General features: G+C 32.8%; 4 protein-coding genes and 1 pseudogene across 4 annotated transcripts; all 5 read right to left on the reverse strand.

The window, feature by feature from the left end:
* Nucleotides 1-1,332: 1,332 nt before the first annotated feature.
* Nucleotides 1,333-3,316, reverse strand: LOC11440780 (probable polygalacturonase). The gene is made up of 6 exons (XM_024773937.2): nt 3,280-3,316; nt 2,846-3,172; nt 2,648-2,768; nt 2,392-2,566; nt 2,244-2,314; nt 1,333-2,056 (listed from the first exon to the last, which is right to left on the reverse strand). Exons 1-6 carry the CDS (start codon nt 3,307-3,309, stop codon nt 1,368-1,370), a joined length of 1,413 nt encoding a protein of 470 aa, XP_024629705.2. The 5' UTR covers nt 3,310-3,316; the 3' UTR covers nt 1,333-1,367.
* A 2,570-nt stretch (nt 3,317-5,886) lies between these two features.
* LOC11418787 (SKP1-like protein 1) lies at nt 5,887-6,218 on the reverse strand. The gene has a single exon (XM_003592150.2). The coding sequence runs from the start codon at nt 6,216-6,218 to the stop codon at nt 5,907-5,909; it is 312 nt and encodes a 103-aa protein (XP_003592198.1). The 3' UTR covers nt 5,887-5,906.
* Nucleotides 6,219-7,522: 1,304 nt separating this feature from the next.
* On the reverse strand, nt 7,523-8,831 carry LOC11414846 (plastid-lipid-associated protein, chloroplastic-like; annotated as a pseudogene).
* A 23-nt stretch (nt 8,832-8,854) lies between these two features.
* LOC11414847 (probable polygalacturonase) lies at nt 8,855-11,034 on the reverse strand. The gene is made up of 6 exons (XM_003592152.3): nt 10,941-11,034; nt 10,483-10,809; nt 10,273-10,393; nt 10,009-10,183; nt 9,842-9,912; nt 8,855-9,616 (listed from the first exon to the last, which is right to left on the reverse strand). Exons 1-6 carry the CDS (start codon nt 10,986-10,988, stop codon nt 8,913-8,915), a joined length of 1,446 nt encoding a protein of 481 aa, XP_003592200.1. The 5' UTR covers nt 10,989-11,034; the 3' UTR covers nt 8,855-8,912.
* Nucleotides 11,035-12,082: 1,048 nt separating this feature from the next.
* On the reverse strand, nt 12,083-14,130 carry LOC11420475 (probable polygalacturonase). The gene is made up of 6 exons (XM_003592153.4): nt 14,094-14,130; nt 13,607-13,933; nt 13,384-13,504; nt 13,114-13,288; nt 12,961-13,031; nt 12,083-12,846 (listed from the first exon to the last, which is right to left on the reverse strand). The coding sequence occupies exons 1-6, from the start codon at nt 14,121-14,123 to the stop codon at nt 12,149-12,151; spliced, it is 1,422 nt and encodes a 473-aa protein (XP_003592201.2). The 5' UTR covers nt 14,124-14,130; the 3' UTR covers nt 12,083-12,148.
* Between the last annotated feature and the right edge of the window lie 1,065 nt (nt 14,131-15,195).

Here is a 15,195-nt window from a genome sequence, read left to right on the forward strand (position 1 = left end):
GGAACACGTTCGTTCTTTCCTATGCATTTCTTCTACGAACGTGAAGCTTCAACCCACCACCCCCATCAGCATGAGGTAAAGCTGAACAAAAATGTTTTTGTTTTGTTTCTCTCTCCATATAATTTAGAGTAGTGTTATTTGAACAATCATTTTGTAAGACAACTTGTGGGACAATCAAAATATAGAAAGAAATGTGAATCTTGACACAAAAACCAAAGCAATAGAGAGAGAAAATGAGAATATGATGTGAGTATGAGAGAGAAAGTTGTCACAAAATGGATGTTCAAATATCATTTCTTTATAATTTATTCAGTTTTTCTATTTTAAATTTAGACGTGGCATGTGGCACTGTTAGGTGATGAATATCACTCACTACTAAATTACTCTAACTACTCATATCTAAGAAACTAAAATAATATTGAAATTCTTCATTGATTCAATATAAGGTTATACAATACTTATATAGGTAAATGCACATTCACAATAAGACAAGTGCACCCTAACATACTCAATATCACTTTCTACATTAGATCCTTCTAGATTAAGATGAGTAATTTTGCTTCTAGAACTAGGCGAGTCACCACATAAATGTTCCTTATTTTAATTATCCTAACAGACACTTTACTAATTTTTGGTGAATGTCAGGTGCAGTTCGCGCCCAAAAGACACTGAAGTGTGATCCGCTCCATGACATGTGGTGCGCCAAGCCGCGTCAAAGTGTTGCTGCTTTGTACATATCAAATAGAGTACTACATGAGGGATAATATAAATAGTAAATTCTTTTTCAATGATAAGCTAGTGAATTGGTTATGAGAATAGCTATAAGCTGTAAACTTTTACGGTTTATTCGTAATCTAAATAACAATAATGTCATCTATATGAAGCTCGTATCTTATCTCAATATTGTTGTAAACATTGAAAATCATAAAATAAGTCTTTCTTGATGTACAAAAGGAATTGGATAATTGGAATAACTCTTGCTTGCATTAGAAAAGGAATTGGATGATTGAAAATGTTAGATTGATTCACTAGTAATATGTAGATTATCAATGCATCAAGAGATTCACAACTATCAGACTTATATAAAATCAGAAATCTGTAATTAAAATAAACACCATTTTGTCCAACTACTTACCTAGTACCTGTCTATCCGGGAAAAGGAAAACATACATGTATAAAGTTCAATTATGTTTCAATGCATATCAAGGATCTGTGATACGTAGTGTATGATGGACTAATTCTACATTATGGAAGAAAATAACCTTTGCTATCATATCAATATAATTTAAAGTTCATATTTATCCATATTATCTCATTAAGAAAAACAAAAAAAAGAACAAAATTGACATCCATATTATCATAAGACATTAACTTTGAAAGTTACAAGTCTTGAACTGAACATTTTCAATGGGTAGTTTATCTGTTGGAAAAGGACATTCGATTTTCTTCTCTGGCAGCATATCACATGGTTTAGGAACCGCATTACTTGCAACTCCAGAAACATCAGTGCAATTCCATGGAAGATTATTCTTCTGTGCACTCATTTCAATAGTCACATTAGAAATGCATATCCCTGTGAAAGGGTCATTAGAAATTCCGTCAAGTTGTCCTGCAATTGTCACATTCTTAGCAATAATATCTCTATAGTTTATTCCACTAATTTTAGGCAATGCTTTTGGATCAAATCCATTTTCAGCGTGTGACTTATAAGCCCCTGTCATCCAAAAAACATATTTCATTGTGTTCAAATTCATTCCTTTGACGAATATATCCTTCACATATGCGCCTCTACCAACGGCTGTTTTGATTCTAACAGCTGATTCTGTGTTGATTGCTGTGATGTCTTCAATTCTAATATCTTGGATTCCACCTGACATTTCACTGCCTAATGCAACCATCGCACTTTTAGGGGATATACATGTTAGCCTTCTTACGATTATCTTTTGTGATGGCTTTCCAACTTTGATTCCATACCCATCCAATCCACTTTTAATCGCAATACAATCATCACCAGAGACAATGTAGTTGTCTTCAATTAGAACGTTTGTACACGAGTCTGTTAAGAAGGGCAAAAATGGGAAAAACAAGAAGTGGTTAGCAATTTAGTCCTTGCAACTGAACCTTTTATTCAATATGAATGACATAAACTCCATTAAGTTGAAAAATAATAATTAGAATTTGGACAAAAAAGTCTAAACTAATTTCTAAATGATTGAATGTCTAATGGACCATGAATACATTACCAGGGTCTATGCCATCTGTGTTTGGAACGTCCACTGGTGCAAGAATAGTAAGTCTATTTATAATTATGTTACTGAAGATATAAAGTTTAGTCAGATGAATAAAATAATGTGTAAGGTTGAGAAATTTGAAAATGGCGACTCATCAAACCTGCTGTAAATTGGATGGACAAACCAATTAGGAGAGTTGATCAAAGTGAGATTTGATATTTGGATTTGATCAGAATACATAATCTCAATCATATATGGCCTAGTGATTTTCAATTGTTTCTTTTGGAACTTGTCCCACCAAGTAGATCCTTGTCCATCAATTGTCCCATTGTTACCTTATGTAGAAAATTCAATAGATCAAATTTTAATTGAAGTTTGATAAATTTTAATAGCTATTAATTTATGCAAATAGTTACCGGTAATTACAACATCAGTGAGGTTAGTTCCAAAAATGAGACTACTAAACCTTCCATCAGGTGCATCTTTTTCTCTTCCATAAGATGGTAAAAAAGATAATTTAGGCCATTCTGATTCATCCTGTATCATATAAATGACCCTTTAATTGATTATAAAATTTTAAAAAATACTACAAAACAAAAGTCTTTATATTATACCTGAGATGCAAGAATGACAGCACCCTTTTGGAGAAAAAGAGTGAAATGGCTTGTGAGATTGAAGCTTCCAGTTAGCCATTTACCTGGTGGAACAATAAGTTGTGCACCACCATCATTTGCATATTGGCTAAGATTGGTTATTGCTGAATTAAATGCCTTTGTGTTAAGGGTTTTGCCGTCACCAACAGCACCAAAATCTGTTAAAACTGCATTGTGTTTTCGGCAATTGATTGCATGGTAGTCAAAGCTGTTCAATTTAATACTACTTGGTTCTCTGCATTCTGCTAGTGATACCAATATCAAAACTATAGAAATCACACAAATAACCTGCATAAAACAACAGTAATTAATCTATGCATACAGAAAATAAAAACAACCACCTGTAACATTTATTTTCTTAGACATAGAACAGGAGTATGCACAAAGAGAATTACATAGGAATTTCCGAATATTGCACTCTTCATGTTCTGATGAGACATGGCACATGGGTAGATTTACCACAGGTATGTGATGGATATATATAGAGAGAGAGGATTATGACTACAAAATGCATATTAAGTAATATAAATGTAAATCGAACACGTTGACTATTCTTAGCGTTTGCTCTTTTTTTCAACGAACGGTTATCATAGAATAAAACAAAGCAAACTTAGTTCTATGGCAAAGTGTGACATTTGTCAACTATCAAGAGTCTTTGTTATTTTAAAAAATTGCTATTATTAGAATTATTTCCTCTTGTCTTTGATTTTATTTTATCTTCTTAATTATTCAATATATTTCTTTCAAAAAATGTCAATCAACGTTGGACTATGCATGCGTATTCCCTCGCTGTTTTGCATCGCTTCTGTTCCTATCTCAATGCAAACCCTTCTTATCCTCCCATTCCAATCCTCAATTCTCATTCATGCAAGAAGATATGGGACAAAACGAAATCGACTCTTTCTCTTCCCTTTTCTTCTTTCTCATACAAGTCCCTTCGGCACCAATGGGTCAGAGTCATCTTGCTTTTATTTTTCACTCATGATGATTTGGATGTATAATAGAATTGTATTCTATTTTTACTTTCAACAAAAACTGATGTTTGCATCAGATATCAAAAACTATCCAACAACACGCAAGAGTCTATAACGTGATGCTTGCATTTACTTCCCACTGGAGCCAAATTGGATAATCGATTTAACAATGGAAGGAGACCACCTACTATTAGAATTCAAAGGCAAACATGTCATCGGATAGAAAGTTTGTTGCCAAAAGTTAGCAAGACCCTTATTCCTTAATCAAATACTACTAAATCAAAATGAAGGGAAGTGTGAAAGTCAAAGATGTAACAATTTTTTGACAAACGAATACGAATATATAACAAAAGGGAAATGTTAACTTGTGCCATTAAAACATAAGTTAAGGAGTTAAATGTAGAAACTTTTTTGTTGGAATTAATGTATTGCATTTTATTTATTAACTTTTAATTAGTTGAATGCACAAATATTAATGGAATATTTCTATTTTAGAATTGCTTAACATACCCTTAGGGCACAAGCTAATATGACCCAACATGACCCCATAACAAAATAATAACAATAAAAACACACATCATGTGTCAAACTAGAAAGTCACTGAAAAAACAAAATCAAAAACTACCGGTGGAAGAGAACAATACATCATAGCTTAGTGTCATCTATGATCCATGTAATGAACACAATCTGTTGGAATAAAATGTGTTTTACAATAAACCCTAATGAGTTTTGATGATAACAAAGTATTAAAAATTGTCAATTGGTTATTGCTAATATTTGTTCAAGTGTACAGGACCATAGGCAACGTTAATCAATTCAATAGGTCTTGGAAGAACAAAAGAGAGCAAAGGAACCATCAAGAAGAGGAACCTAAAGCATCTGAAGAAAACTGCGTCTGAAGCTATGAAGTGTTTCTGAAGTTTCAAGTGCCTCTGAAGTGATGACGTCATCAGAAGCAGAAGACATCAGAAGCAAAGTTCATAAGAAGCAAAATTTCATCAGAAGCTATATCATCACCAGAAGTTAAAGTTGTTCAGAAGATTCAATCTGAAATCTCAAAAGAGCTGTCTCTTGAAGTTAACCTCGTCTAAGAGAGCGAAAGATCAAATGGGAGGTGCCAACGTTCATTTGAAAAGCACTGGGTGCCTGTCCTTCATTGAAGAGTTGACAAAATACAAATGTACAACCACTACCTCCACGACCCTGAGTGTGTCCTCGCTACAAGACAAGATAACAGCTCTGCCTGCAGAATTGTTCCCTCAAGATAGGAATGAATTTGAAGTTGATCCTTCATAGGACTACATCCAAATCAGGCAAAAGATTAGTGGTGAATGATCAAAGGAACTCAACGATTCTTTAGACGTGCTTAAGATCTCAACGAAGTGAAGACTTGAAGATCAGTAGAGACATTATCACAAGTTAAAAGCGCCAAAACTCTGCCAAATTTGTTTCTCAAAAGCACTTTGAATTTCTGCACTGATTTGATATATCTTAGAAATTCTTAAGTCTAGAGTCTTTTATTGCATTGTATTGTGAACACCACTGATTGTATATCAAGTGTTCAGAGTCAAACAATTTTCTGTGTAATTCTGTTTGATTAGAAGTCTCTTGCTTTAGTGCTTGAGCATAGGAAGTCTCTAGCCTGCGTGCTTGAGCATTTGGGAAGTCTCATACTACGTAGTATTGAGCAGTTGTAATATGTGTGATTATTTCTTAGTGGAAATCTCCTTGGAAGTGCAAGGGGGACTGGACTACTTCCGGTTTGTGGAAGGAACCAGGATAATTGTTTGTGTCTCTCTTTCTTTTCTCTACTCTGTTTTTATTCCGCTGCGTATCCGATTCTGAACATCACATCAGAAGCACTCTCATCCAGCTTCTGAAGTGATATCAGAAGAAGAATTTTCTGAGAAAAAGAAAACACAATTCAACCCCCCCTTCTTATGTTTTTCTCACCTTCACAGTGCACACACTCAATCAGCATTAATTTTCCCAGCGAAAAGAAAAGAAACCTAAAAGCTTGATAAATCCACGTTGCAGCCAAATTTGATTCATTCAAATGCCCATTGATTTTCCCAGCGAACTTCTTCTTCTTCCTTCGGAGTGAAATCATTCTTGATGTTAAAAGTCTTTCGAATTTCCTCCGGTGTCTTCCCTTTGATCATGTCCGCCACAATCTGGCAGGTAAGATCCAGCAAGCCCTTGATATCCAAGTAGTTTGCAGCAAGAATGAGGTCAAAAAGCGTAGCCTGATCAACCTTCACGAATTCAGCATCCCAATTCTTAAGATCATCTTCTGAAGGTTTTTCATCAGAACTCGCAGCAGTAGCATCGACATGCTTCTTACAGTAATCAATCACCATAGCCCATAAATGTTATGGTGTCATTGAAAAAAGATAAATATAGTTCGTTACAACTAGAGCTATAAAAAAATGGGTCGGGATAATGGGCCGGCCCATTAGCCCATATTTTGGGCTGGGTGGCCTAAAAAGCTAGCCCATAAATGCACTCAGGTTTTTTTTTTGCCCATACAAAAATGGGGTCGGGCCGGGCTAGTCCATCGAGCTTTGGGACGGCCCATTAGCCCATATTTCATTTGACTTTTGTTATAAAAACAATTTTTTTTTTTTAAAAACAATTTTAAAATTTATTAATAAAAAATATTTAAATAAATAAATTTAATAAATACGAATGAATTTAACTTAAAGTTTTAAAATTTTAAAGTTTAAATTATTAATTTGATTTGATTGAAGGAATAACTAGAGTTTAATTATTATTCAATGTTAATTAAAAAATATTTACATTTTTATGTCCATCCAATCATATTTTAGCAAAAAAATAGTGGTGAGTAACTAATACATAAAAAATACATAAAAAAAAGTGAATAAATTTAAAAAATAAAACATAAACGGGTCAGGTCGGGTCGGCCCATGATGGACCACGTGGGCCGAGCTGGGCTCTAGAATTTACGGTCCAATTTTAAATGGGTTGGCCCGGGCTGGCCCATTTATACGGTCGGGCCTTTCGGGCCGGGCTGCGTCGACCCAGCCCATTTGACACCTCTAGTTACAACATGAAAGTGAAAAATATCTATACATATAATTTTAATCAAAAACAAAAATAATTTTATTCAAAATCAAAATTTTATTTTTTAAAAAAGAAAAAAAAATCAATTTTTTTTAAGGAAGTAAAAATCAAAATTTATAAAAAAACTAATTTATACGCATTAACACAATAAAAAAAAATACTCACAGACTATCCGTTGAACGCTAATATAATATTATAATTGTTAATTGATTTTTTACTCAGAAAAAACAAATTAATAATTGATTCTTGGTTAACAAGTATCAAAATAAGATTCATGACAGTTACTCTATAATCCATAAGATTCATTGGTTGGAGTCGGAATTGGAGGCATAATTTATTCAACTGGGAGTCAGAATTCATATTAAGAGATGTTCGAATTCAATTCCAATCAAATGAGTCTGTGAATTGTGGAGTGCCTATGATACCTTCCTCACTTGTTTATCTTAATTGAATTCTAGAATATTAAGCATTTAGAGTGAATAACTACTAACTTAATCTTCAGAAATTTAATGTCAGTTGATTAGTGTCCATAATACTAATTAAACTGAAATTTAAAATTTCCTAAAAGCAATTAGTACATTTAATACACTTCAGTTAAGCTCAAATTATTTGGTAGAATATGAGTTCGATCCTTGATTGGAATAATTTGTCGGACTTTACTTACCTCAATTGGAATCCTAATTATATATCGATTTCTCTCGTAACTAGAGAGAGTGTCAAGGAAACAAATAAACAAAAAGGAGAACCACGAGTAATGGCAGTAGTCAATGGAGGTGGTAGTCAATGGACCAGCAAACAGAACAGAATCAATTGTCTGAGATAATTCTTCAACCTCAAGAAATGGCAGTAGCCCACTTGACAGCAATGGAAATAAACCTGCATAGGATGTATACCTGCGGAATAAATCCAACCATGAGTTTGTTAGCTGCAGAACACAAACTAAGTTAACGTCAATAATAAGCAGAACATGATAAGTTCCCTTCCAAACACAAATCATTGTCTAACAAAAAAATTAATAACTAAAACACACTAGAATCAAATCAAATAGTAAAACAACTTGTTAACAAAAGATGAAAGTTAGTAAAACGAATTTGCTTACGCGAGAATCCATTTTCCATCGAGCAAACTCAAGGCATCAGTGGAAGCAGGGGTGGGAAACTTAGCCTCGAGCTGACTAATAAGCTCAAAAATCTCCGCTCTTGTCTCACTCGCGGCTTTCGATCCATGATCAGTCCCATAAAACAAACCAACCAAGTCCTTCTTCAGCTTCTCCGTCTCAATATCTGTCACTATCACCTCCGCAACTGCCACATCGGCAGAAGGCTCTGAACCCCACTCATCATCATTCGCATTCTCTTGAACATACGCCATCCGCCTAAAACCATCGGCCAACACAATCGGTCTTCTGGCATGTTTGCTCAGAAAACCGAATGTGATGGTCAATGGAGAAATTGAAGGTGTGGAGTTGAGAGAGGTTACTGGAAGTGTGTTTATGTGGAGAAGTTAGTTGAGGTTTGATAGAGAGGCCATTTTCTTTCTTGAATTCAGAGAGAATGAAGATTGAAGAGAGAGGAAAAGAGAGGTTTATTGAGAGTAATGGATGGAGTGAAACATGGATGCTGTGGATTTATTGAGATTTGATTGTCATAAGAAACAAAACGGTAGATATCTCTTTTGAGAATTAAGGATGTATACTTACCAAACCATGAATCCAACCACGAATTTGTTAGCTGTGGAACATAGTTTTGTTAACTAGCATTGTCAGAATAGTTGGATAAGGTTAAATCTCGCAGCGAAATCTGGGCAGCCATGACACATCCGTTGCAGGCCTATGCAAGAAGCTTTGGTTTAGTCTAGTACATACTATCATGCAAGAAAATAACCTTTGCTACCATTATATAATCTGATAATATAAAGTTCAAAATCATCCATATTATTTCATTAAAAAGAAAAAAAAAGTTACATCCATTTTATCTAATGACACTACTTTTGAAGTTACAAGTCTTGAACTGAACATTTTCAATGGTAAGTTTATCAGTTGGAAAAGGACATTCAAATTTTTCTTTCTCTGCCAGCAATTCACAGGGTGTAGGACTCACATTACTTGTAACTCCAGAAACATCAGTGCAATTCCATGGAAGTTTCTTCTTATGTGCACTCATTTCAATAGTCGCATTAGAAACACAAATTCCAGTAAAAGGGTCATTAGAAATTCCATCAAGTTTGCCTGCAATAGTCACATTCTTGGCAGTAACATCTCTATAATTTATTTCACTAATTTTAGGCAATGCGTTTGGATCAAATCCATTATCAGGGTGTGACTTATAAGACCCTGTCATCCAAAAAACATATTTCATTGTGTCCAAATTCATTCCTTTGACAAAAATGTCCTTCACATATGCGCCTCTACCGATGGCTGTTTTGATTCTAACAGCCGATTCTGTCTTGATTGCCGTGACGTCTTCAACTCTAACATCTTGGATTCCACCTGACATTTCACTGCCTAATGCAACCATTGCACTTTTAGGGGATATACATGTTAGCCTTCTTATGATTATTTGTTGAGATGGCTTTCCAAATTTGATTCCATACTCATCCCATCCACTTTTTATTGCAATACAATCATCACCAGAAACTATATAGTTGTCTTCAATTCTGACGTTTGTACATGAATCTGGTAAGTAAAAAAAATGGAAAAACAAGAAGTGGTCGGTAATTTACTCCTTGCAATTGAGCCTCTTGTTCAGTATGAAGGTCATAAGTTCCATTTAGTTGGAAAAAAAATTGAATTTTTGACTCGTTTGTTACAGATTTTCTAAGACAAAAAAGAACTTGAAACAAAAAAATCTAAACTAATTTCTAAATGATTGTATATCAAACTGACCAAAAATACATTTACCTGGGTCTATGCCATCCGTGTTAGGAATGTCGACTGGTGCAAGAATTGTAAGTCCATTTATAATTATGTTACTGAAGAATGAAGATATAAAGTTTAGTCAGATGAACGAAATAATATATACTTAGAAAAATAAGGTTGAAAAATTTGAAGATGGTGACTAATCAAACCTGCTGTAAACTGGATGGACAAACCAAGAAGGGGAATTGATCAAAGTGAGATTGGATATTTGGATTTGATCAGAATACATAATCTCAATCATGTATGGCCTAGTGATTTTCATTTGTCCCTTGTGGAACTTGTCCCACCAATAAGATCCTTGTCCATCAATTGTCCCATTGTTACCTTATGAACAAAATTCAATAGATCAAATTTTAATATAAGCTTGACAAATTTTAATAATGGCATAGCTATCAATTTATCTAAATAGTTACCAGTAATTATAACATCAGTGAGGTTAGTTCCAAAAACGAGACTGCTAAACCTTCCATCAGATGCATTCCTTCCACTTCCATAAGAAGGTAAAACAGGGAATTGAGGCCATTCTGATTCATCCTGAATCATATAAACGTCCCTTTAATTGATTATAGACTTTTTAAAAATTCCTCAAAACAAAAGTCCTTTTGTATAATGATTATATATACCTGAGATGCAAGAATGACAGAATCTTTTTGGAGAAAAAGAGTGAAATGGCTTGTGAGATTGAAGCTTCCGGTTAGCCATTTACCTGGTGGAACAATAAGTTGTGCACCACCATCATTTGCATATTGGCTAAGATTGGTTATTGCTGAATTAAATGCCTTTGTGTTAAGGGTTTTTCCATCACCAACACCACCAAAATCTGTCAAAACTGCACTGTGTTTTCTGCAATTGATAGCTGGATAATCAAAGTTCTTCAATTTACTACTACTTGGTTCTTTGCATTCTGCTAATGAACCAAATATCAGAAGTACAGAGATCACACCAATAACCTGCACAAAACAATTTTCTTAGACAAAAATAAATAAGCAACATAAAAACTTGAACCATTGACAAGGTGACATGGAATTGAAGAGTAAAATGAACAATACATAAAAACTATGCACAGAGAAAATTACAGTACATAGGAATTTTCGAATACTGGACTCTTCATCATGTTTTTATGAGACATGGCAATTGTTGTAGAGAAACCACAAGCATATGGTCTTATATATAGAGAGAGGATTATATGACTACAAAATGCATATCAAAATCAAATCAAAAGTTATTATTATTTGGCTATACAATTTTTCCTATGGTTAATTTTGATTCATTGTAAAGAGAAAAGTAATAAAGGTAATTCAATTTTTTACTTTATGCCGTTCAAAAAGAAATAAAATAAAGGTTGTTCAAATACGTTAATTTTAATATTCAAAAAGAAAATACGTTAACTTTATTGAAATGCGTTTTTTTTTTTTTTTGAAGAAAGTTTTATTGAAATACTAACAAGTATTTAAATGTCCATCTTATTTAACTTTTGACAAAATTGTGCAGCTTGGATTAAAATTTAAATGTTAAGCTTTGTGAATCATAAAATTAGAAGAAAATAAATCAAGATTAATTAGTAATATTTGATACTATTATATTTTAATTGTAAGTCAAATGCTTGTCAAAGGAAAAATATCTACATTCAACGGTATATTCCTTCCTCTTCAAATTATAAGATGTTTTGGTTTTCTCTCTATTGGAACATTATTAATACTGATATTATAGGATTATTACACAATAACCGTAGGATCACAAACTAATTGTAGCATCATGGTTATTACTCACAACATAATTGTGATAATCATGATCTTTAATAGTCTTAAACATCCTTCTCTATTTAGTTCTTAGATTATAGTATTGTACAATGATATATAGACTGTACCTGTACATCTAAGTAATACACAGAAAACAACGTTTCTGTTTTTCCAATACTCTCAAAAAAAAAATTGGTTGTTTTACATAAATTAAGAAAGATAATTATTTTTTTTATACGAAAGAAATTATGAGTTTTTTTCAAAATTATCTTTCATTTATGGTTTGGTAATAATAAATTAAACAATTGAAAGAAGATAGAGAGTAATAAATAGTTTTTTTTTTTGAACCAACAAAATTTATTGATTTCAAATTCTAACAAGACGCTTTGAGGTGATGATAAAAGAACAAAGATACCCATATAGATTTAACATCCTCAAACACCAACCACAAAACAACCGTAAAATGATAGTTTTATGTTAAACTAAATATATAGTATTATTCATTCCTTTTCAATTATAGCATTAAAATTAAAATTTTACATCCATGTTATCAGAAGACACTACTTTGGAAGTTACAAGTCTTGAATTGAACATTTTCGATGGCTAGTTTATCTGTTGGAAAAGGACATTCAATTTCCTTCTCTTGCAGCAATTCACATGGTTTAGGAACCACATTACTTGTAACTCCAGAAATATCAGTGCAATTCCATGGAAGTTTCTTCTTATGTGCACTCATTTCAATAGTCACATTAGAAACACATATTCCAGTAAAAGGGTCGTTAGAAATTCCTTCAAGTTTGCCCGCAATAGTCACATTCTTAGCGGTGACATCTCTATAATTTATTCCACTAATTTTAGGCAATGCGTTTGGATCAAATCCGTTATCAGGATGATCTCCATAAGAACCTGTCATCCAAAACACATATTTCATTGTATTCAAATCCATTCCTTTGACGAAAATGTCCTTCACAAAAGCACCTCTACCGACAGCAGATTTTATTCTAATAGCGGATTCTGTGTTGATTGCTGTGACATCTTCAATTCTAACATCTTGGATTCCACCTGACATTTCACTGCCTAATGCAACCATAGCACTATCAGGGGATATACAAGTTAACCTTCTTATGATTATTTGTTGTGATGGCATTCCAACTTTAATTCCATACTCATCCCATCCACTTTTTATTGCAATGCAATCATCGCCAGAGACAATGAAGTTGTCTTCAATTCTAACGTTTGTACATGAGTCTGTTAAGAAGGGGAAAAATGGGAAAAAAAACAAGTAGTTGAACTTTTTTTAATATGAATGAATGCCATAATTTCCATTACTTAAAGATGAATAAACATAATCATTAACAATACCTGGGTTTATTCCATCTGTGTTTGGAGAGTCTACTGGTGCAAGAATGGTAAGTCCATTTATAATTATGTTACTGCAGAAATGAAGCTTGATCAGAAGAAGAATGAAATATTGTATTAAGGTTGAGAAAATTTAAAAAGAGTGCATTATCAAACCTGCTGTAAATTGGATGAACAAACCATGTTGGAGAGTTGATCAAAGTGAGATTTGATATTTGGATTTGATCAGAATACATAATCTCAATCATGTATGGTCTAGTGAGTGTCAATTGTTTCTTGTGGAATTTGTCCCACCAATATGATCCTTGTCCATCAATTGTCCCATTGTCACCTTTTGAATGAACATATATTTAAATAGGTCAAAATTAAAAACTACTTCCCCATTTAAATTTTAATATAATAAATTTAACAATATTTAATAATTACCGGTAATAATCACGTCAGTGAGGTTAGTTCCAAAAATGAGACTACTAAACCTTCCAGCAGGTGCATCTCTTCCCCTTCCATAAGATGGTAAAACAAGAAGTTGAGGCCATTCTGATTCATCCTATATCATATATATAAATGACACTTTATTAACTAATTCTAAAATTTTCCAAATGCTACAAAATAAAAGTTATCATATAAGTAGTGACTATATAATATATACCTGAGATCCAAGAATAACAGCATCTTTTTGGAGAAAAAGAGTGAAATGGCTTGTGAGATTGAAGCTTCCGGTTAGCCATTTACCTGGTGGAACAATAAGTTGTGCACCACCATCATTTGCATATTGGCTAAGGTTGGTTATTGCTGCATTAAAAGCTTTTGTGTTAAGGGTTTTGCCATCACCAACAGCACCAAAATCTGTTAAAACTGCACTGTGTTTTCTGCAATTGATTGCAGGATAATCAAAGTTGTTCAATTTAATACTACTTGGTACTCTGCATTCTGCTAGTGATCCCAATATCAGAACTACAGATATCACACCAATAACCTGCACAAAACAATGGTTATAAGTCTAGCACGCAGAAAATATAAATAATCACATGTAACGTTTATATTCTTGGATATAAATAGGCAACATAAAAAACTTTTGAGACATTGTCATAGAACAATATGAACAATACATAAAAACTATGCAGAAAGAAAATTACATAGGAATTTTCGAATCTTGCACTCTTCATATTTTGATGAGACATGGCACTTGTGTAGATAAATAACAGGTATATGGTAGATATATATAGAGAGGATCATGAATAAAAAATGCATATTAAAATCTTCGCGGTTACTGTATTTTTCAAAGAACGTTATTATTCTATGGTTATACAATTTCATAGTTTACCGAGATGAATTTGATTCATTGTACCACAAGTCAAAAAAATTGATTCATTGTACCGATGTATGTAATAGTAATTGTACCGATAAATATAAGTATGTAATAGTAAAAGTGAATCAAACACGTTGATTTCAATTTTTTTTGACTGCAACGTTGAATTCAATTAACAATGCCCTTTTAAGTAGAATTCAAATGTTTATTTATGTTTGACTCAAAACCAACTTGGAATTTTTTTTTTTTTTTTTTAATATTTGATTCAAAAATCACTAAACATTAAGATTTGTGAGTGGACCCCACCAAAGAAATTTCACAAGAAAAAGATTTGTGTGTGATATAAAAGACGATTAGAGCATAACTCAATTGGTATGAAGGTAGATATATAATAGGTCAAAGTTTGAACTATGAATTACTGATTTTATTCATCAAATAAGATGTGAAATTCTGATTGCTTGACGGTTTGACAAAAAAAAAAGATTAAGATGAATTTGTAATATTTGATACTTATTTGGACATTAATTGACCGAGCGGACACTTAAAAACTTTTTTTATCTTCTTCTTAATTTATCCATGTCATCCAAAGATCTTCTCCATTTGCATAAAACAAATAGAAAGTGTTATTTAATGAGAGATAGATACGAGTAATTAAATGTCAAATTGTCATGACTGATAAAATTATTCTATACTATATTGAGATTTTTACTTAATATATAAGTATTAAATATCAAATTGTTTTGGTTGATAAATGAAAAAAAATTATGTTTTGTTGAGGAATATAAATTGTTAGTCATGGGCATGTATACTTTTTTTTCTTCTTCTAGAGAGTACTTAGTTTGTTCTTGTTTTTCTTTCTATTTTTTTCTGTTGGTTTTTTATTAGCTTTGTAACCAAAAGTTATGGGCACATAATAGGCTTCTACGCCT

Source organism: Medicago truncatula, chromosome 1 (assembly GCF_003473485.1).
Source record: "Medicago truncatula cultivar Jemalong A17 chromosome 1, MtrunA17r5.0-ANR, whole genome shotgun sequence".
NCBI lineage: Eukaryota > Viridiplantae > Streptophyta > Magnoliopsida > Fabales > Fabaceae > Medicago > Medicago truncatula.

Excerpts from the sequence above, each read along its gene's own strand:
- LOC11418787 (XM_003592150.2), bottom strand. The coding sequence starts at position 6,218 with ATGGTGATTGATTACTGTAAGAAGCATGTCGATGCTACTGCTGCGAGT.
- LOC11414847 (XM_003592152.3), bottom strand. The coding sequence starts at position 10,988 with ATGTCTCATAAAAACATGATGAAGAGTCCAGTATTCGAAAATTCCTAT. Across the intron at positions 10,394-10,482 it reads CTGTCATTCTTGCATCTCAG|GATGAATCAGAATGGCCTCA; the intron begins GTATATATAATC and ends TATATGATTCAG. Across the intron at positions 9,617-9,841 it reads CACGGATGGCATAGACCCAG|ATTCATGTACAAACGTCAGA; the intron begins GTAAATGTATTT and ends TTTACTTACCAG.
- LOC11420475 (XM_003592153.4), bottom strand. The coding sequence starts at position 14,123 with ATGAAGAGTGCAAGATTCGAAAATTCCTAT. Across the intron at positions 13,934-14,093 it reads CAAGATTCGAAAATTCCTAT|GTTATTGGTGTGATATCTGT; the intron begins GTAATTTTCTTT and ends TGTTTTGTGCAG. Across the intron at positions 13,505-13,606 it reads CTGTTATTCTTGGATCTCAG|GATGAATCAGAATGGCCTCA; the intron begins GTATATATTATA and ends TATATGATATAG.
- LOC11440780 (XM_024773937.2), bottom strand. The coding sequence starts at position 3,309 with ATGAAGAGTGCAATATTCGGAAATTCCTAT. Across the intron at positions 3,173-3,279 it reads CAATATTCGGAAATTCCTAT|GTTATTTGTGTGATTTCTAT; the intron begins GTAATTCTCTTT and ends TGTTTTATGCAG. Across the intron at positions 2,057-2,243 it reads CACAGATGGCATAGACCCTG|ACTCGTGTACAAACGTTCTA; the intron begins GTAATGTATTCA and ends CCTTCTTAACAG.